The 23346-nt window shown below is 31.9% G+C and overlaps 1 protein-coding gene across 1 annotated transcript; it reads right to left on the reverse strand.

Annotated features, from left to right (window-relative positions):
• Window positions 1–1527: 1527 nt before the first annotated feature.
• On the reverse strand, window positions 1528–23331 carry LOC134728289 (cell division control protein 45 homolog). The gene is made up of 18 exons (XM_063592839.1): window positions 23186–23331; window positions 21573–21632; window positions 19625–19717; window positions 18189–18283; window positions 17443–17557; window positions 16040–16155; window positions 15565–15613; window positions 14248–14309; window positions 13335–13445; window positions 12093–12284; window positions 11546–11644; window positions 10643–10754; window positions 8476–8531; window positions 6606–6744; window positions 5962–6045; window positions 5626–5744; window positions 3649–3725; window positions 1528–3301 (listed from the first exon to the last, which is right to left on the reverse strand). The coding sequence occupies exons 1-18, from the start codon at window positions 23234–23236 to the stop codon at window positions 3237–3239; spliced, it is 1695 nt and encodes a 564-aa protein (XP_063448909.1). The 5' UTR covers window positions 23237–23331; the 3' UTR covers window positions 1528–3236.
• Between the last annotated feature and the right edge of the window lie 15 nt (window positions 23332–23346).

The raw sequence follows: 23346 nt of genomic DNA on the forward strand, positions 1-23346 counted from the left end.
GAATGTATATAAGACAGCAAGTCACATAATTTGGGACAAAAAGATGCGGCTCAAAATATGTATTTGAAGCTTTATGTTTCAGTGGGTTAAACACCTAGATGCATCATACCTTGTATACCAAACCTTAATGTTCGGTGTTGTGAGGTTTCCTTCAGTAATATGCAGAGCCCTTGATCTCATTTTCATGGTTTAACGGCTGTTTAAAAACCAGAATGGTTTGTTTTCCATGTGAATTTCTCATCTATGATTGGTACTTGTGTAAGTGATTCTTGCAAGGTCTTCGTTTCACTATTGTGTCAGACATGGTTTACCCGACATATAGTTTTTGTGGTCAAGTCTGCATATCGGATACAGGCACGGATCTAGAAGGGACCCCCCTCTTTTGTCCTGGGTAAGGAACACCCATTTTTAAAATGGCTGGATCCGCGATACTATATATTAACAGTATAACTGTATGTCAACTATATGTATATATAGAGAACCGTGGTGAAGTGGTTATAGTGCATCGGACTACTAAACACAAAGATTCCTGGATCGATTCCCATTCCGGAACCAAAAATGACTAGAACAAAACAATTCAAACTGGAACACCATTGGTCTAATAGGCTGAATAGCGTCAGTCTAAGATAGTTCAGTATAGTATTATTGTTAAAATCTGGTCATAATTGTATGTTTGGGCTTTACGTTCCTTCAGGTAGAACAATACATTTATAACATCATTTGACTTCAAGCTGCCCAAACGACTAAAAAAGCTTTTGTTTTAAGTACTCAAGTTACTGTGGTTTGTCTGTTGCTGTGGACAGACAGAACATCACTTTGTCAACTTGCTCCCGAAACTGGATTGTTCAACATTGCAGTATTAACTACCATAGGCGGATCCAATTGTGGGAAAAATTTGGTTGATTATAAAGGGAATCATTGAAGCATGACTGTAGCGGCCCCGCCTTAGGTCAGTCATCGGGCCCCCCCTTAGGAAAAGTTCTAGATCCATCACTGACAACTTTCAGTGCCAAGTGTGGACTTGTTATAAGTAATGATTACAATGAACTCATTCTTATTCCTGAAATTCTACTTTTGGTTGATTAGTGGGTATAAGGGAACCATGTAATGTTCATTGAAATACAAATTCCCTACACGCTTGTCTGCAGAATTTGCCAAAGAAAAAAATCAGATATCAACGAAAAAAGAATATTTCCTTATCCACAAAAATAAATGATTCCACAGTATGTGAACTATAATAGACATTAAACAAGAATGTGTCCATAGTACACGGATGCCCCACTCGCACTATCATTTTCCATGTTCAGTGGACCGTAAAATTGGGATAAATTTTTTAATTTGGCATTAAAATTAGAAAGATCATTCCATGGTAATCATGTGTACTAAATTTCAAGTTGATTGGACTTAACTTCATCAAAAACTACCTTGACCAAAAACTTTAACCTGGAGCGGGACGAACAGACGCACAGACCAGAAAACATAATGCACCTCTACTATCATAGGTGGGGCATAATAATAAGTCAAGTATACAGATATGATAATTTAATATAAATTAGTACAATTAATTCTATACAATTAAAAACATTTAATGTCACATGATACATGTTTAAGCATAATCACTTACAACATAAATACTTAATGAGGATGGAGGTTACATACTAGAGAATGATGGTAAATAAATGCAGAATAAATGAATACGAAAATAAAGAATAGAGATAAATGGGGACAAAAAATTTAGAAAATATAATAATGGAGTACTGACATATAAAGATATAGAGAAAAACAGGCAAAATAAATTAAGAATAAAGAAAAACATTTTAATAAATTAAAGAAAAAGAAATGAAATACTCCTGATCCAAACCCTCCATAAAAACAAATGTATTTACAATTCACAACAAATTATTGGTTGTATTTTTTAAATAAGCTTGAACACAATTCAAAGAGACAGGCTAATTTCTAAGTAATATTTTTTCACTAAAATTGAGGAGTAAAGACTACGGTCCTTGTTTTTTTAAATTCTTATATTTTAATTTTAGATGTAACGCGTCTTCAGATTGGCTGATGTTATTTTGTTATCAGCCATAGACATAATGTATTCATGTGACAGTGACGTCAACAACTTATTTTCATCGTTTTCTACGGTTTAAAATGAAATTTAGAATTAAATTATAAGAAATGACTGTAATATTGTTGCTGTCTATTCGAAATAACATAAAAAATGTGGTGCACACTGTTAAATAACCCGCTATGCCTGTTATTCAGTGTGCACTAAATTTTATATGTTATTTCTTCATAGACAGCAAAAATATTACAGTCATTCATTAAATATTTTTTATGAAAAGTTGAAAGTCAACCAAGAAAATATAAATAGAATAAGGCAATGGTCGAAAGAAAAAATGGCAAACAATAACCTACAAAACACAGAAAACAGATAGCACTTAAAGTGAGGATTCATTGGTTATAAAGAAATCATACTATAATACAAATAAAGGTCCAAAATAGGATTTGTATGTTTGAAAACAACCCCAGAAAAACTGGGAGAGTCAACACATTACTCTCATCTCAATGCATTTTAACACCATAAGAAAAAAAAATTGTTAAATTTCTTATAACTCCTCTTTTATTCGAGGTAAATAGCTACTTATGCAACCCTTTCCGAGAATAAATGTAATATTTATAGTACTTCTAATAAATAAATATTTCCTGTTTGGAATTGGATCTATACATGCTATACTCTTCTTTACTATAGATCCAGGATCAAACAAGCATTCCCTACAAATAAAATAAATTGAATATGCATTTCATAGATATTCAAATTCAAGTTTTGACTGCCTAAATAATATTTTAAAAATTATATTAGTGACACAAAGAATAATGAATCAAATACATTGTAGCACAAAAAAAATACAACCTTTTAAAGTGACATTTTTGACACTTTCTTCAGTTGTAAAACAATTGGATAAACAGTTGATTCTTAATATTTGCATGGTAATTTTATGCTTTAATGACACCATAGCTTTAACAAACTTTAGATATGTATATCTTTAGCAGTAATAAATTAAATCAACTTGTTCATCGCACAAAATCTATATCATGTAATATTATCTTCACAGAACCAGGCAGAAATAGTTCTAAATATCCTCCATTCTAATTATTATCATGGAATACACATATTAAGATATCTTTACATGTCTAAAGATCATACTTTGTTAAAGGCGATACTACAACATTGCTATTTAATTAAGAAGACTTATTAAGGCATCAAAAAACTTGCTTCTGTCTTCTGTTTTCATTTCCATAACTGAAACAAAAATAACAAACTATAAATAATTGTTAAACAACCCTAAAAAACATAAAAATGTATGTATACAGACAACTATATATAATTCTTTTATATCTGATACAGTCCCTTTAGACTATCATTGTAGAAACCTTAAAACAGAATAGTTATAAGGTAAGACCCAGATAACTGAAGCTGTAAACTAACTTTTTTCTTCTGAGTTAATTGCATTTTTTTCAGAAAAATGAACATGGACATATGACTTTGATTGTATCAATACAATGAAGTTAAAATATCAGAATAAATTTTGACAGAAGTCACAGGCTTGACAAAAACTGCCATTAAAGTTTTAAAAACATACTACTTACTGTAACTGTCAAAACTGTCATGCAAAGTTCTAGAATTGGTACTAACAGCTGCCTGCTCAAATGCTTTACCAAAGAAACTGGAAAAAAATTATTATGGCATTCATTTTAAAATCAACAACTTTCCCCTCATGCTTACCAGTTTTGCTTTTTAAAATTCTATTCATTAAGCAGAATACGCAAAAACATGGGAAAACATGAGTTATAGTTGTCTGAATGTTTTGGCTATGATAACTTCATCTGCGCTGATAATTTTTACATTTGGAATCTCTACCTTTCTAACATTGTTTTCAACAATGCTAGTAATTGGAAAGATTGTCGTTTAAGGTGGTACTTAACACTACAGGGAGATAACTCTGTAAAATCAGCTAAACATTTAAATTACGTTGCATTGTTAAGCTTCTCAATGATCAAAATAAGTGTTTGTCAAACTACTTTGTAACCAGTGTAATTTTTCTAATAAAACGGTTGGTTCATATTTTTTGAACATTTTATATTTTTATCAAAGGATCAAATTGAATTCTTCGTCAAAGTTTTATGAATATTAAACGAGCCAAATTAATTTTAGTCAAGGTGTTTGGTACCACCTTAAGGGCAATAACTCAGATTCAACAAACAATTCCGGCATCATCGACTTATTTGAAGATCCTGTCTGGTGCATCATTTTTACAATTTAAAGACTATCTATCATAGTTCAAAATAATAGGCCATAACACAAAAACAATGGTAAAACTGTTGTTTTTTTTAGTTTTTAAGACAATAGGATAAACTGAAAATAATATGTAAATGCTCAACATTATTAAAGGGCAGTAATTCCAAAAAGGGCTGGCTGATGATCTTGAAATTGTATAAATCATTTTTGCTGTGTAAAGTTTCTATATATCCATTAAAGTTTTGATGGTAATATTCATTTTTTAAGGGCAACAACTCCTGTAAGAAGTTGTATGCCAATTTTTATGACAAAAGACAAAAGGTAAATTTCAACATCTGAACATTTCTGATTTTGTCATATATTCTTTATCTATAGAGTGTGGTGCTCATTTTCGCCATAACTTTCCATGTTTTCTACAGGTTATGTTCAGGTTTATATGTTTTTGAAGTATACTAATATTTCTATATGAAGATAACTTCAAATGCAAAACATTCATAAGCTTGAAAACATGTTTGTTTGAAAATAATCATCTGTAAAGTTCGATTAAAGAGTGCTTGAAATTTCCTGAAGTTTTGTCAATGGGGGGCACATATTCGCCGTTTTTACACATCTATTTAAAACCAAATAAATGCAGCTTTTTATAACATTTATCAAATAAATTTCATTATAGATGAACAGCAGACATTTCAAAGGTGTAAAAAAAAGAAATTTAGGCCAATCAGTCAAAAAATTACTAAGAAAAAAATCTTTGAAAATCCTCTTTTTCATTCAGGAAATTGACCGAAAATTGATGTCCGTTTTTCGATCTTTTGCAGTTAGTGCCGTAATTTTGTTTAAGTTTAAAAAATAATCATATTTGTTATAAAATTATAATTTATCGGCATATTTTCTTCCATTTCAGCCATCCTTTGAAGTGTTTATACCCCAAAATCATAAAACAGCAAAATTGTGTCCCTGGCAAATATGGGCCTCCCACTCTAGCATTTTCAAGAACATGGACAAAACTTGCATTTCACCCCTATGTTCCATTTTAGCCATGTTGGTTGGCATGGGGAATCATCACATATATTTTTTTTATACTACGATTGTGACCATTTTAGTTCCAATTGGCCAGGTAGTTCTAGATTTCAAGATTTTTGTTAAAGTTTAGACCAAGGCTGTCAAGAGATGAGAATTGGTCACTTGACCATACCCTTTTGGGTATTGTGCTAAAAAACACACAAAAAAACCCCAAACTTTTCTATAGTTTCAAACAATTGGGATGTAACACTGCATTAAAATAACAAAATACATATCAAGGTTCTTAATTGCATGAATACATATCTTACTTCTTCCTTTCTTCATCCAGCTGAAGTGGAGGGATGCCTATAACTAGAGTTGTTCCCTGTTCTCCGTCTAAAGGAGCACCTAAAACCAGTGGAAGACTTCTAGCTCTCTTGTTACGACTCTGAAAAGAAAGGATAATTATGTACTGTGCAATTTTCAATATAAACATTTCAGAAACAATATAGACACGGAATATGCAGTTTAAGTATTGATGGTTGTGGAAGGTAGTACAGTGACCTGTAGTTGTTACAACTTCTATGGCATTTGGTCTTTAGTGGAGAGTTGTCACATTTACAATCATACCACATCTTATTCTCATATTTATGGTAGATACTTACAACAGAACAGTGAGCTTCTAATGTAAACCTGGCTAATCTCATCAAACATTGTGGTTTGGCAAAGAACTTGACATCCATTGTGCCCTGAAAAAATAATAAAAGTTGATAGCTTGTGGTAGGAACATTTTCAACTGAATCCATTTCTATTGAGGAAAATGCATCATATTCTACAAGTTTATGTTTTTCAGGGCCTTTAATAGCTGACTAGTCAGTATTGGCTTTGCTCATTGATGAAGGTCACATGTTGACCTATAGTTAATTTCTGGGTCATTTGGTCTCTTATGGAGAGTTGTCTTGTTGGCAATCATACCACATCTTTTCTATATTATAATTATTCACAATATTGTAAGAACACTTCAGATTTCCTTGACAACCACACGACTGCATCATTCTCTTCTGCTAAAAAAATCCCATTTCTTTACTTTGCAATGTGTAATATGGTACTTGCCATAAAGACAAATCCCTCTATTGTTTATGTTTACATATTGTTTTAGGCCGTCAACTGTTTAAAATGTTGCAGCTTCCAGGTTCTATTGTTAAATTTGAATTCATGCAATACTCTGCTGCAGACTAATAGAAACTGTTCCATCAGACAGACAAAAAGTTTCTTGTTGACAAAATATTTTATGAGTATGACTAATTACCTCTTGTATAAAAGCATACAAGAATGGCCCAGCTGATATAACCTGATGCATGTCAAGAAATGTCTGAACCTGGGTCACTATGGCTTGTGTCTGTTTCTTGGCTAATTCTACTGCCTTCTCTAGAGAAGCTACATTTACCCTGGAAACAGATAGAACATAATTAACATTGATAAACAAGGACTCTGAAAGAAGAAAAATCATAGTATTACCCTTGATACAAAGATACAATATGTTTTTTTACAATAATTACACCTGATATAAGAATGCCAGCTTTTGATTGGCTGATAGCCAGTGTAATTTTCGCATATTCTAACATTTTTTCCTCATTTCAAATGAATCTGCTTTTTTTTCACCACTGCCGGTGAATATGCCTCAAATACCATTGTATTTGCCATTTTGGATATTCCTTTTTTACCCTCCCGAGCATCTTCCCGTCTTTTTTCTCAGATATGACGTTTCATAAAGACAGCGCGAACATGTATACGTAGCTGTAAAGTTCCTGCGGTATATTTTATGACAGTACTTGTCCTCAAATAAATATTTCCTTTTCCTTGTACAGAGAGTTTGAATTAAAATTTATTCGGTGTAATTAAACAGATATATCATGTTATGGAGGGGGTATTTGCAAAAAATACAAGTCTTGGGACAAAATTTCCCTTGCCTGGCGGCTTGGGAAATTTAAGTCTCTCGACTTGTATTTTTCGCAAATACCCCTCTATAACATGATATATCTGTTCAGAATGTGTCCCAAGTACATGTATGCCCCATCCACACTATAATTTTCAGTGTTCAATGGACTGTGAAAACGGGGAAAAATCTCTAATTTGGCATTAAAATTAGAAAGATCCTGTCATAGGGATAAAATTGAGAATGGAAATGGGGAATGTGTCAAAGAGACAACAACCCGACCAAATAAAAAACAACAGCAGAAGGTCACCAACAGGTCTTCAATGTAGCGAGAAATTCCCGCACCCGGAGTCGTCCTTCAGCTGGCCCCTAAACAAATATATACTAGTTCAGTGATAATGAACGCCATACTAATTTCCAAATTGTACACAAGAAACTAATATAAAAATAATACAAGACTAACAAAGGCCAGAGGCTCCTGACTTGGGACAGGCGCAAAAATGCGGCGGGGTTAAACATGTTTGTGAGATCTCAACCCTCCCCCTATACCTCTAACCAATGTAGAAAAATAAAAGCATAACAATACGCACATTAAAATTCAGTTCAAGAGAAGTCCGAGTCTGATGTCAAAAGATGTAACAAAAGAAAATAAACAAAATGACAATAATACGTAAATAACAACAGACTACTAGCAGTTAACTGACATGCCAGCTCCATACTTCAATTAAACTGACTGAAAGATTATGATTTCATAGGGATTTCATAGGGATTTCATAGGGAACATGTTTACTACGTTTCAAGTTGATTGGACTTCAACTTCATCAAAAACTACCTAGACTAAAAACTTTATCGTGAACTTCGCACTATCATTATCTTTGTTCAGTGGAATTTGAAAATGGGATAAAATGTCTAATTTGCCATTAAAAATAAAAAGATCATATCATAGGGAACATGTTTACTAAGTTTCAAGTTAATTGGACTTCAACTTCATCAAAAACTACCTCGACCAAAAATTTTAACCTGAAGCGGGAGGAACGAACGGTCGGACAAACAGACAAATGAATGAGCAGACGGACGCACAGACATGAAAACATAATGCACATAAATGGGGCATAAAAATGATTTGTTTTATGTACTTAACATTTATGTAACAATTTAACATGGAGAAATTTCTTAATACAGTCTTAACACACCTATCTCATTTGCAAGATTAATATGGAATCAGTAATAGCTACGTCATTACCTTTGTAAAATATCTAATGCACTCAAAAAGTTATCCGTAGCACTTTTATTCTTATCCTGAAACATACAAGACATTAGTTAAAAAACATTTTATTAGCGATTTCTTTACGCCACCAAGTCAACAACAAGCTAAAACACAAACATTAAATTAAACATAAAGAAAAAAAAAATACAAGCAAACATTTCTTTAGTAGATCATTTCAAATAAATAGAAGAAATCATTAACAAATATATAAGTTTTAATTTGCATCTTGTTCATTCAAAAATTGACAATAAAACAGTTTTCAATGTCTTAGTTCATACCCATTCTCTTTTTATTGCTGCGGCAGCTATCTGCTTAATACTAGACTTTTAAAGCCTGCCAATTGATATTTTATTGTGTGTTTTTCTATGTTGTGATGTTATGCTATTGTTTCAGAAAAAGGGAGAAGGTTTGGTCCCGCTGCAAATGTTTGCACCTGTCCTAAGTCAGGAATCTGATGTACAGTGGTTGTTGTTTGTTTATGTAATATATACGTGTTTCTCGTTTTTTTATATAGATTAGACCGTTGGTTTTCGTGTTTGAATGGTTTTACACTAGTAATTTTGGGGACCTTTATAGCTTGTTCATTTGAATATGTAATTTATACGTGTTTCTCGTTTCTCGTTTTTTTATATAGATTAGACCATTGGTTTTCCCGTTTGAATGGTTTTACACTAGTAATTTTGGGGACCTTTATAGCTTGTTGTTGAAGGCCGTTTATTGACCTATAATGGTTTACTTTTTAAAATTGTTATTTGGATGGAGAGTTGTCTCATTGGCACTCGCACCACATCTTTCTATATCTATTTTAAAGGTAAACTTAGCATTCATATTTTCCTGAGACTTGCTTTTCTCATCTTAGAGCCTGATACAAAGCAGGGCTTCCAAAACGGTCATATATTCTGGACATTTGTGTAATGTCCTGTAAAAGTCCGGCTGGGCAAAGCATGAAACGGTCATATACTTTTTAGTTTTCAAGGTTTTTTTTGTCATTTTAACATAATTCACGATCTTTTTGACCCAACCTTTTGCCTTTTAACATCAACACATTTTGCTGTCATCAAAGTGGCATGATGATTAATGACTATCAAAACAACCCCTACTTCAAAATACTTTCTAATTTTAATCAAGGCTAATTAGTAGTTAAACAGCTGAAATCTACCTGTTTAGGTGACAGGTGAACTATTTCCAGTTCCGGACATCGTATAAATTGATCGGGCTATTCACAATTATTTTCTTACAATTCAGGGGTTTGTATTTAATTGATTTAGTCCAAAAGATTAAAATTATAAGAAATTAGTTTATCAACATGATTTGATGAAAAATTAAAAAAGGTTTTAAATGAAAAATTGTCATTACTACGTTGTATGAACTAGAACACGTGTGCGCATGTGCACAGGTGAGAAATTTAATTATGCATCCTAAATTTCTTCAAAAATGCTAAAATTATCATTGATACCAGTATCTAATGTTCATTTCAAGTATTTTGTTGAAGAAATAGCGTGGAAAGAGCTTCTTCACTCAGTCATGCTTTGTAAAACGTACACGGAATATACATATCTGTTTATGGTCCAGGTTTTACCAGTCAAGTCAACATCTGGTTAGAAAAATGTGATTTTCAAAACGAAACTTGAAAGTAAAGTTTTTGACAATGTCATTTTGCACAAATAAAGAGTCTTAAGGCAGATATGATCACGCTGATGTGCACATTTTAAATGATGCACTGCCAATTTAACAGTTTACATTCGAACATCAAATTCATATCAAAGAAAAGTTTAAAATCGTTTTTTTTTTTAATGTAATGTCAATCATTGGAATGGCATTCTGATTTATACCATAATTGCCTTTTGTGACTAAGTCTTAAGGGATTAAATCAGGATCAGAAATAAAATGTCCGGCTGGCTCAAATATTTTTTGGAAGCCTTAATACAAAGTATTGGCTATTCCTTAAATTCATATTTTAACCTCTACAAGTACAATGTTTCTAGATTTATATAATGAGAGGTTATGTTGCTACTTCATTAACATTCAACCAAAATCTTCTCTTAAAAATTTACATACAGAATTTTTACCTTTATCAGAGAAAGTCTTACAATTGTACCACATATGATAAATTCCGTGATTCAAACTTCAGAAGTATACTTACTATATTTTCTAGTGTAGCAACACACGCCAACACATAGTCAGCTGCACATAATTTATTTTTATAACCATACTGGGCTGAAAATGATGGTATCACAACATCCTGGTTAGTTAAACTAAAAAATAAATAGAAAGTCTATAAAGATCCTGAAAACAATGTACCAATTCAAATACTATTTTGCAAAATGGGAATGGCATTTCATAAACAAATTGAAATAGGACACATCAATTGAAAGTAGTTGAGCAACATGATTTTAATCATAATTGTATTTTGTTATGAGCAAATGCTGTGCCAAGTAAGATTTTTTCTAGACAGGAAATATTAAAAAAAATATATCATATGCTATGGTCAGTAATAAAAGCAACGATACTTACCAAATTTCAGTGATACTCAAAACAAATGATATTTTAAAATCAATATAGAACTATAGAAGTCAATACATTAATTCATTTTGTAAATATAGAGTTAAGATGTTTTTGTGTTTCTTTATGTTGATATGTTTTAATCAACTCTCTCTATGGGTAACAAATTGTGCTTTAGCTGATTTATACATTCAAATGCTTGTGCTCTACAAGTGCTTTTTTATGTGTTGTTTGTAATGATATCTTATGATTTTATTGGTTGCAACTGATCTGGTCTTTGTATTGAAATCTTATGATTTTAATGACTGTGCGGCTTTTTGTATGTTGCATGTGCTTTTTATTTATCAATATGTTCAGCTTGTATTGATTGTATGTCCTGTATATGTACATGTTGCAATTTAATGATTAATCCTGTTAAGTGATTATACATAAGTCGGTTTAAGAGTTATAAAGAGCACATATTCTAAGTTGATTGTGTATATGAAACCTAAATTTTAAATAAAGATTGTTCTACTTTACTAATAATTGATATCTGTCTATTTACCCATATTTTGTCATGTGATCTTGAATCATCTGTTTTATGTTATGTCGTAAAGACGATTCCATTGAGGAAAATTTCTGTTTACACTGACTCAATGGCATTCTGAAACAAATCATGTCATAAAATGTTTACATTTCTTTTTAGTAATATGCATCTTTTCTAAAAAAAGATTGTAAAATATTAGAACACAGGGATATTCATATTGTCAGTTAGGAAGAGGGTGTACAAAAAAATGTGACTTTTACTGGAAACATCAAAAGACATTCAACAAGTTTATTTTAAGAAAAGACAAAAGAAAGCATTTATTTGAAGAAAGATTATAAAACAGATTATCTCCCCATAAGTAGAAATATGGACATGCTTATTTTTTAAAGAATTTCACCTCTTCCCGAAATAAAGATTGACCGACATAAAACTTACTCATAGTCAATCACACATAAAGGTTGTTGATTTTTTTCATGGATTTAAATATTATGGCAATTCTGACACTGATTACCAATAGGTCCAACATTTGAGAATGTAAATGATTTTCACAGGAATTAAAACTCACCCCATTTCTGCTAAAAATTCATGTAATCTTTTCTGTCCCTTTAACGTCCAAACTTTGAATTTACAAGCCAAGTTAACCGAATGACATATACTGTCAAACAACGACCAATGTCGATATAATGTTAATTGTAATTCTTCATCAAACACTATTTTTAAACAGTTTATAGATATGATATTATCTTCATCATCACCTCTGAAAAGAAAGAAAATCATTTAATATGAATTTCAGTTGATATCGTAATTAAAGAACAGAAAATTGCAAATTAAAATATAGAATGCCATATGCTTTGCATTTACTTTACTACTGAGTATGTACCTATTACCAGGTTGTCTGTATATTGATATTATAAAATATCAGCTGGGAGTCATAATATGAAGTTTTTTTTAGTTTTAGTTCATTTATATGTTTTGGAGTTTAGTGTGATGTCCATTTTCACTGAACCAGTACACATTTTGTTTAGGAGTCAGCTGGATGCCGCCTCTGGGTGTTGGACTTTCTTAGTTTCTCCCTTTGGTCAGTTTGTTGTCTCTGTTTTGTTCACACATCACAGTCAATATACTGGTAATTCATGTGACTATCATACAAGTGAGAGGTTTAGCTAGCAAACCAGGTTTGATTCACCATTTTCAACATAAGAAAATGCCTGTACCAAGTCAGGAATATTACAGTTGTTATCCATTGGTTTGATTTTGCCATTTGATTAGGAAATTTCTGTTTTGAATTTTCCTCACAATTCAGTATTTTTGTGTTTTTTCTTTATTGACACATTCCCCATTTTTAGTCTAGTGAGTGCAGCCAATCAGTTCAGTTGATAGTTTACAATATAAATATGCAGACAACTAGATAGTTGATTTATCTTGTTGTATTTGTGTAATTTTTTATGATAGAAACAAGTGTTTTATTTCTTTCACCAGGCAACTGGAAGATAAGTTGATAGGTTGTGATAAAACTTATCAAGGAAGGTTCATTCATAAAGACATTGCTGGTACAAAGTATGTCCAAGTCAAAGATAACAAGGCCTTAATAAAATCCTTAGTACTTCTACTTGCTTTTTCCCTTACCAAAATCCTGTCTATTCAAAATGTTTTCTCTTTTTTTTTAAAATAACTTTTAGTCTGTTTCCTTAGCTATTTGACTTACTAGATTCTAGACTCATTGTCAATCTAGAGTAAACATAAAATTAATGTAAACCTGTGATTATGTCTAGCAACATGTGACTCAAGAATAAACATAAATGTAAACCTGTGATTATGTCTAGCAACATGTGACTCTAGAGCCATTGCATCATCAATATATTTATCCCTGGGAGTTTTAAAATGTATATATTGATCTGTTACTCCTACGACAGCCAACCTGTAAAGAAACAAGTCTGAGATTTAAAATAATTTCTGATCTATACATCAAACATATTTACTCAAATAAACAATTAATTCTTGCTGGTATATGTTCAATTTTTTTAATATATGATACCAGTATGTTTGATTTGTGTGGAAATGAATAAGAAATGTATTTCTTTCTCAAAATGCTTAAAATATATTTGTAAGCTAATAAGCAGTTTCTCATGTTCTTAGTAACCTAATTATACATCACTGAAGAGACATATATTGTCGAAATCTAGATCTGGTGAACTAAAGAAATATTGACACCGAATGTTTGTGGTGCAACATCGTGGCCACAAGTTAAAAAAAAAAAAAAAAATTCTGTGACGTATTAAATTAATATTAAGATCCAGTTTGTTACATCTTGTGATCAATTTTATTTGGCAGTCGCCAATGGCAGTCAGCAGGGTTAAAGAACATCAGTTGTTCGACCTGTTAGTCAAATGCGTTTTGTTTAAATATACTTTTTCACTTTGTTGGTCTTTTGGAAAATGTTGTTTGTGCTGTTTTTAGACCCTTCTACAACGAAATTTGTTTGACATGCACACGTATAAAAATTGCGGTTTTTATCCAACGCAATCATATGTTTGAACGTAGTTTTCAATTTAGACTCGTTTATATATATATATATATATATATAAGTTTTTCTGAATTTCTATATGTCATGAAATGACTTAAGAATGAACTATCATATACCATCCATTAACAGGATTAAGCACTTTTGCTATAAAAAGCTCAGACTAAAAAAGATTTTTTTAAATAATAAAAAATCATACCATACTAAATCATTTGTATCTTTAGACATTTTCCACGCCAACTCAAACATTATTAGAGAAGCCTGTAATAAATAAGAATTTTAATTCATTAAAACAGGAAGTAAATCAAACAAATAAATGGGAAACACAGTCTGCACGATTAGCCACTAGTCCGATGTCCCAGACTAGTAAAATTTCATTCAGACTAGTAAGTTTTTGCAACAGCAAGACTTTGTTTGGACCAATAAGAAAAATGTCAGAATATTGGTTTTCGGACTGGTAGTTGAAAAAGTTTTTGGTGCAGACTGGGAACAAGTCAATGGGACACAGATGATGACCCTGCTTGCATATCATATAAAAGAGTCATAACTGAAGAACAGTTAAAGTGATGCAACACAAATTTGTAGTTGACCTAAATTTTGTGGAAATAAGTATTGTGCAGTAAGTAAGTTCCATAACATTTGGTTAAGGTAACTAAAGTTAGAGAATGGAAACAAAACAATTCAGCAATTTATAAAGGGACATAACTTTAGAACAGTTAAAGTGACACCACCAAAGTTCTTACTTGATCTGTTTCGTGGTAATAAGGGCTATTCCATTTAAACATACATCAACCCCCAGGAAGGCACTATGACAATAGGGCAGCCACCCAGAGAAGCATTTTTAAAAATTTTGAAGGATTGTCCTCATCAAAACTTTGAAAAGGGCACCCACCACTAGAAGTGGTTTCAAAATGCCTTCCTGGGGTTGATCTATGTTTAAATGGAATAGCCCTAAGCATTTCTAATAAGTTTCATGACATTTGGTTGAGGCAAGCAAAAGTAAGAGAATGGAAACCAACTTTGGGATATACAAACAAGGCTACAGCAGGGGCACTGTTAATTGAAGGAATTTTTTTTGGTTGAATATCCAATGATATATCTGCAAAGTTCACATTCAGCCTCATTTTAACTGGGTATTAAATATTTTTTTATATCATGTGTACATTTTCAAGACTATATTAAAGACATACGAATCTAATACTGTATTTATGTATATTTCTAATAAAATTACCACCCATAATTTGTCAAAGTTGTTTTTAGTCAGATATGTTTGAACTTGATTTTTTTACAATACTAGTGGCCAATTTTCAACATTAAGGTAGAAGTTGAACAAAAAGAGCATTGCTGTTGAGAAAAATACCGGAGAAATCATAATTCACCATAATATCCGTGAAAAATATAATGTTCAGTAAAGCAAACACAATTTTTTTTTGCAGATTTAAATGAAGTAATAACATTCAAAATTTTCGGTAAAATTAAATTGAATTGCCACATGCTGGCGTAGATATGTACTTACAGAAGTGCCATATGTAGAGAACTGATTATATTCAAATAATATCTTCTGTCTGGAAAAATAAAAAATATATTACTTAAGTCAGCAACAATTCACAAATAGGTCAAGTAGAAATTTTTAAAATGAAAATACCTTATATAAAATTGTATGTTTGTTTGATGGTTTTTATGTAACTTTCTGAAAGAATACCATTTGAACGGTTATTTACATTCTAAATTTCTTTTACAAAATCCAGTGATAAAATTAAACAGTTTTGGTAAATTTGATAATACATGTATTGATCTTTCTAAAAATAAGACTAAAGAATGGAAAATGCATAATCCTGCACTCAATTTTCAAATCTATAACTTTGAATATCCCGCAATTTTTGTTTCAATACTAGTAAATTCTAGATTCATTTCAAGTTAATTCAAACTATTGGAAAAAACCTTTCAAGGTTTATTTATACATGAAAGTTTAACTATATGATATCAAATACCTATTCTCATCCCAGATTCTTTTATCTCGTCTCTTTTCAATAGCTTCATCATCAAACCTTTTTCTTTTTCCTGATCTTTCTGAGGTATCACTATCATTTCCTGAATCATCGTCTGACTGTAAATAAAATAAAAGAAAGTGTAAAAAAGTTGTTCCTACAACTTATTTCAAAGCTGTATACAAATGTTGTTCACCATTGATAGTCTTTTCTTTCATTTGTTTCAACTGTCAGTGTGAAATAAGTTTCTAGGGGGATGGCCCTCACTCTGTATATCATTTTTTTTAATTATGTAGCCATGTTCTGCATTTTGAAAGCTATTAGAGTGGTGTTTTTCAGATACATAGGCATTAATTCATACATTTTTTACGTTGATCATTAAATTTACAGAAAAATTGAAGAAAAAGGTTGAAGTACCTAACATCTATATATCACTATTGAAATAGCTGAAGCAATACTTTTTCCTGCTTACTGCAAATGAAGTCATGTACTTGACCATGTTCTCTCAATTTTCTGAAGCAATTAACATGGCCTTTTAAAAAATGATAAGATTCTTTGTACTTCATCAAGAATTTGGTCTTTTTTTGGAGCTACTATGTCATCTTTTGGGACAATTCAAAGCCATAAATTTCTTTCCATCAGTGTATTAAGATAATAAAAATTTGTAAGGGTTCCAAAGAACCAAGTGTTTCGCCTACTTTTGCTGTTATTCACAGGCTCAACAAAAATGAGGAAAAAAAATCATAAAAATATATCTTTTGAATCTAAGAAGCTTCTGACTAAGTTTGGTAAAAATCCAGAATAGTTTATGAATCTAATAAATGTTTTAAATCTTTAACTGCAGACTGAATGTAATTTGAACAGGAAGAAAAACTAAGTCCATTTATAAGTAAAATATGGATAAACAGGTACAAACTTTTAACAAAATTTCCTTCCAGATACTAGCTTTTGATCATAAACAAGCTTCTGTCCATGTTTGGTACAAATGCAGCATAGTTTGAGAAAGTTATTAAAATTTTACAGAGTGAATATTTATGGACACCACCTACAACGGAAAGTAGGATTGCTATGTCTTGCTTAACGAAAAAAGTCAAAGGCTTGACAAAACTGATGTGATCACCAATGAGTCAAATATCCAACAGAGTTCAAATGACATGGATTTCAAAAATTAAAATGTTATTGCATTGCTTCAGAATTGAGCAAAAGCCATTCTAAATAGCTAAAGTCTGCAATTAAAGCCCAACAAGAGATATGCGAAAAAAATCAATTGAGAAAATTTAGAAAGTAACAAAATAATTTTACTAGTAAAAAAAATACTGATATAAACTTAAGTTATGTTGTTATATAAGTTATTTCATAAATCTGTTATAATGGATAGATTACTTGACTTTATATAACATTCTTACATCATCATCTCTGAATAAAGAATCATAATCTGGTAACTCATCAAACTCTTCTTCCTTCATTAACAGCTTGACTTGTACAGCATTAAATACATTGTGTACATCTACTGGTCTGTGGCTAAAATATATAATACAACAGTTTTATTTGAACAGCATGAAATACAATGTTTACATCTACTGGTCTATGGCTAAAATAAAATACAAGAACAGTCAAGCTCTTAATATATTTTTTTTTATAAATTTGGGTGTTTTTAAAGAAGGTATGATACGATACATATCTGATTACAACATGCACAATACAAGGATTTCTATTAGATACATAATCAATACCCAAACTGTTTTTATTGTTTTGTTTAGCAAACATGCTGTTCCTCAAATGTAGCTAGTCAGATTTAAAATATTTTTTTAACTAATCATGTATCAGCCAACCATTTTCATAGAGAAGTGTAATTTGAAACAAGTTTTGAAAATGATAAAACTCAGAATTTATCTAGAAGGAACCAAACCATAAAATGAATGAAATTAATTGAAAATTTGAACAAAGAACAACGTTTCAGAACTAGTTTGAAGCGCCTTTACAGGTTTTATCTTCACACTGAACACTTAACCATGTAAACATTACAGAATTGTCCTTTGATTTCTAATGATTAGTTGACTCATTGGTAATCATGCCAAGATTTTTTCCAAATGCCACACCATATTCTCCGTTCTTCAAGTTTTCTTACATGAAAAGTCACCTTATACCTCACCTATCACATATATAAAATCTAACGCTCTCTTCTGGCTGTAAAGTCTCAACAACATCTACTGATGCTCCACAGTTTATAAATATCACATGTTTAACCTGTAATTATAAGATAAGCAATTAACAGATGAAGGAGGCTGGAAACATATTGCTTCCAACATTTAATGTGTCACTTTAATTTGTATAATAGCTTTATACTTAAATACGTAACAAAAAGGATACATTTTAGGTCATAAAAAAGAATAGGTTTTGTTTGCCCCTAACCTACCTACCTAAAAATAGCTGCCTTCCTCAAAATCTTTTATTGCCCTGATGTGGAACTTTTTTTTTATTCAGATAGTCATGAAGACTAATAAACATTGGATACTTAAATTTCTCTTTACCATAAAAAGAAAAGAAAATGCCTTACTACCTACCAGTGTTTTGATGTTTGGGTGGGTTTGGGCAAACCAAAATATTTCTGAGGGTTGCCTTGCTTCATTTTTCATCATGAGATTATGTTCCCACATTTTGACTACTTTCTTAGATTCTTGCATACAGCGCTCATGGACTATTAGAGTTTGAGTCGACCTTTAAATGACATCATTTAGACAGATTGACCTCAGGTTTATCATTCATAAACAAGAATGTGTCCCAAGTGCACAGATGCACCATCCACACTATCATTTTGTATGTTCAGTAGACCGTGAAAATGGGGTAAAATCTCTAATTTGGTATTAAAATTAGAAAGATCATATCATAAGGAACATGTGTACTAAGTTTCAAGTTGATTGGACTTCAACTTCATCAAAAACTACCTCGACCAAAAACTTTCACCTGAAGTTGGACGAACAACGGACAGACGCACAGAAAACATAATGCCCATAAATGGGACATAAAAACATACAGCTTTGAAGTATGGTAGCAACAATCAAAACATATCATGATGTTGCCAATCAGCTGACATACAATATGTTTGTATTTTACACTGATTTGTACCCAGTGTTTGAAGAACGTCATAATAGAATAAATTCAGGTAGGGCTATTCCAGAAAAAAATGTATAGGGGGTTGAAAGGCAGTTTTTGTCAGCACCCGCCACCCAGACAATTGTAATTGAGAATTATAGTGCATTATAGTGTGAAAAGTTGCTCTAATACCGATCATCCATGTATTATTAATACAATGTGCCTTCCAACCCCCAACCCCCATACATTTTTTTCTGGAATAGCCCATATTTGATGTGGACTTATTAGTAGTTAATTACTGCTTGAATCAACAACACTTTAGACTTTACTCCTAAATACAGGGTGCAGAGAAACAGCAAAAAGTAATTTTGAAGTCTTGGTTCCACCAGGCTTGGGTTCAACCAACATCATGCCCTACACTCAGGATAAACACATTACCACAAGACCACTGAGGTGGTAAATGTATACTGAGTATGCAAAGTATATCAAACCTACCCCTTCTGAATTTTCTACATAAGCTTTCTCTAATTCTTCTTTTCCTGTTACAGGAACTATTGTATACAGGATTTGGTCACACTGGAATAAATACTGAAAAAGAAAGTGAAAGAAAATCAAAATACTGTTGTTTAGACAAAGAGACAGTCATTCAAAGTAGCATGTTAATTAACAAGATCTCTATCTGAGAAAAAAGAAAATAAAACAAGTGTTCCTACTTACATGTACATGCTGATAAAAATTATGTTACGTATATTGGCAAATTGTCCTCTTTTTAAAAAAAAGTTTCAACATGTTTCAAATGCTATAAAAACCATTCTGGTAGCCACTTAGAATATTAAAGGGTCAAATGGGTTAGCATAGACACATGTATCGAGTTTCTATGAGGTATGTTTACCATATCATTTGACTCACTTCTCAAAAATTTACAAACATATTGGATTGGTAAAAAACGTTATTTGCCCAATAGTGGCCATCATTGACTGACTAGTTGAACACTGTTACCAGACTCTTGAAGTAGGATTACTTGTACTGCTGTACAGATACAATAACTTCTTATAGTATAATTTTAAATATGAGACGGGTGGCTGAATGGTCTAGGCTTACATCGTTCATACAATATCCACCTAACTGGATTAACAAAATCCTCACATTTTAGTGAATTCAGATCTTTTTGAATCAAATTCAACAAATAACATATACATATTGAACAAATAATCATCTAAGAGGTACATTATAAAAAATCATTATTGCCGGAGTACAAATGTCTTTTTCCTTGTTGTTTGTACATCTGTTTTCTCAGAGGATGCAATGCTTCTACATTGTGTCCTGTATAGAGTCATTTATTTTATACTCTTTCTTTTATCATGTTTTAATATTGTTTTTACTGTGGATTCATTTATTTTCGTGGGTATCAATTTTCGTGGATAGAGAAAAAAAGACGTTTCGTGGTATACGTAAATTCGTGGATCGCTGATTACAAAAGAAAAAAAAAATCAGATGCGTAATTCAGAGATTTCCTTTCGATCTAGGTGATCATAAAACCTCCTTGGTTTGATCAATAATAAAACAAACAAAAAAGAAGGAATTCATTGAAAAAGTTTTGAATTGTCAAAATCCTCGATTGGTCATTTTAGGTTAAAGTGTTCATTGAAAACTTCTATTACAATAATGGACAAAGACAACTAATTATTTGTTTGTTTTACAATTTATAAATGCGTCGGGATTCTATAAGGCAATCAAAACTTTATGATTGGAAGCTCATTTCCCTAATCACGATATAATAAACAGACATATAAGTAAAAGGTGTGAAAAAAAATGTGTCCTGTCATAAACAATATTACCTACGGGCAATATCCCCGTACTTAATCCTATTGATTTTTAATCACTAGTAAACCAAACTATGACACGGTAATTAACAACTTGCAGTTATTTTCCCTGAACAGTTTTAATCAATTTTAAAAAGTAAATTATCACTAATATTCGATATCTTTATTATTGATTTAATTAAAATACTTGTATCTTCTTTCAATAAAAAACACGTTTTATGTTACAATGATTATCGCTAGTCAACACTATAATAAAAATGCATCCAATAACCGGAAATAAACATCCGACTTCATACACATTTATAGGGATTATTCTTCGTTGAATTCTTAAATTCATAGTTTGCTGTGACCCACGAAACCCACAAAAATTGGTATACCACGAATAAAAATGAATCCACAGTATTTGTTTCAAAAACTGCCAGTCAGCATTAATTTGATTTTCACACTTCTTGCAAAAAAGTGGTTTGCTCTAGGTTTTGTCTTTTTGAACATTTTCCAACAAAAGAATGAACAGTATCCAATTGTTTTAATTAATGAAAAGTGGCATTACAGTATACAGGTATACACCATCACGCAAACAATTACAGTAACTGTGTATTAATTAATAAATGATATCCTACCTGAAGTATTTTACAGGCACATAGAGCATCAATATCAAAGGCAACTAAAACAAGCACTCTCTGAAAATAAAACAATAAACATTATAAGTTTTTGAACCCTTTGAAGTTTTTATTAATAAATAAATTATTTTTTTAATAAAGGAAATATATTCTGGACACGCTTATTGTAGAGACCATTAATGTCATATGCAATATGATGCAGGGTTGACAAAGTAGTTGATCTACATGTTTCTGTCACTGTCATCATCAGGATAAAAACAATACGGTAAATTGTGCCTGAAGCAGCTGGACTGAAGTATAATATCGTGTATGCATAATTTACATCACAATGTTACCATGGCATGCATAGTGAGTATAACCAGAAAGTTAAAGAATACAACATTTTTTGAGAATGTAGATTGATTACAGAAATACAAGTAATCATGGTAATAGTAGTTTGAGATTACTCTGGATGAGCTACTTTGTTGTTCTAAAGCCAACCGACATCCCATGACCCATATAAATCGGGCCTCAACATGTTCATTTTTCGTAAATAATGACCGTGTAAGTCTGTAAGAGCTGTATACCCAGTAAAGGTCATCAAAAGCTTCCATTTTTTGTCATTTTTCGTATATCTTTTCATTTTTAACCTCATCTCATGCATTTTAAAAATGAAAAAATAGATAAAACATAAACAAATTGTTGTTGTCTATATGGATCCAAGGACATCAGACGGTCATTTATCCAATTTTGATATGACGTCCAATGGCTCAAGCTCTTCTGGCAAAACAGCTGTTGGACGTCAGAGCAATCTCACACTTTTTTTTATAGAGAACTTTTGTAAAGGAAAAAAACAAATTGAGATCACACTAAACACAGCACCAATGTGGACTACAATGTGTCCAAAGGATGATGTAGCAGTATGGACATCATTAAAATGTGGCTGTCACGTCCTGAGAGCCCCCAAAACATTAGTTAATGACAAGACGTTATTTTGCTTCCCAGTAAGTAGTTACTGAGTTCATGGTCATGGTGCATTTTTTTCATTGTTTTTTCTGAATTGAAAGAAAGTGTGAGTTCGTGGTCTAGTGGTTAAGACCGATGGCTACAGTGCTGAAGGTCCCGAGTTCGATTCTCACTCGGGGTGCTAAAAATATCAGTACATTAGAAGGGTAATTTTCACCCTCTCACACACATCTCTGGTACCCAGACCGGAGTTTAAACTAGAATGGGTACGTTGGGGGCCTCGGTTGGTCAAAGTGTCCCTACTTTGACCTGGAGATCAATCTTCTGATATCTCTCTGGTTTGTCTGTTTCCACCGAGTGGCCCGGTGGTTCTCTCCGAGTACTTCGGCTTCCTCCACCACAATAACAGACTTCCCGGTGTCCTAGCACTCCCTTCGTGTTGAATTGGGTGGGGATTGTTTGTCCTTGTAAAAATAATTGTCGTATAAATATACGTTAGTGACACATCTCCATTAATCCCGTTAGGGAGTGTACATGGATGCCACTGTACCCTCGCAGCTTTCGAGGGGTTCTTCGGATATCGGAGGCATTTACCAGTACATACATATTCCCTCAGATAATGATTTTAATCTGAATTATTGAGTTCGAATGTTTAGTGTCTTATCTACCTGATGTAAGATCTCGTCATAAAAGCCCTTTCTGAGGTCTTTTATAAACATTTTCAACAATAAAATAATTTTTCACATTTTAGATTGTGGCGGGGGTTTACACCGGAAGTAAGACAAATTGTTGTCACTTGTAACAATATCTTTCGTTGGTGGAAATTTCA

This window comes from Mytilus trossulus, chromosome 8, assembly GCF_036588685.1.
Source record: "Mytilus trossulus isolate FHL-02 chromosome 8, PNRI_Mtr1.1.1.hap1, whole genome shotgun sequence".
Lineage (NCBI taxonomy): Eukaryota > Metazoa > Mollusca > Bivalvia > Mytilida > Mytilidae > Mytilus > Mytilus trossulus.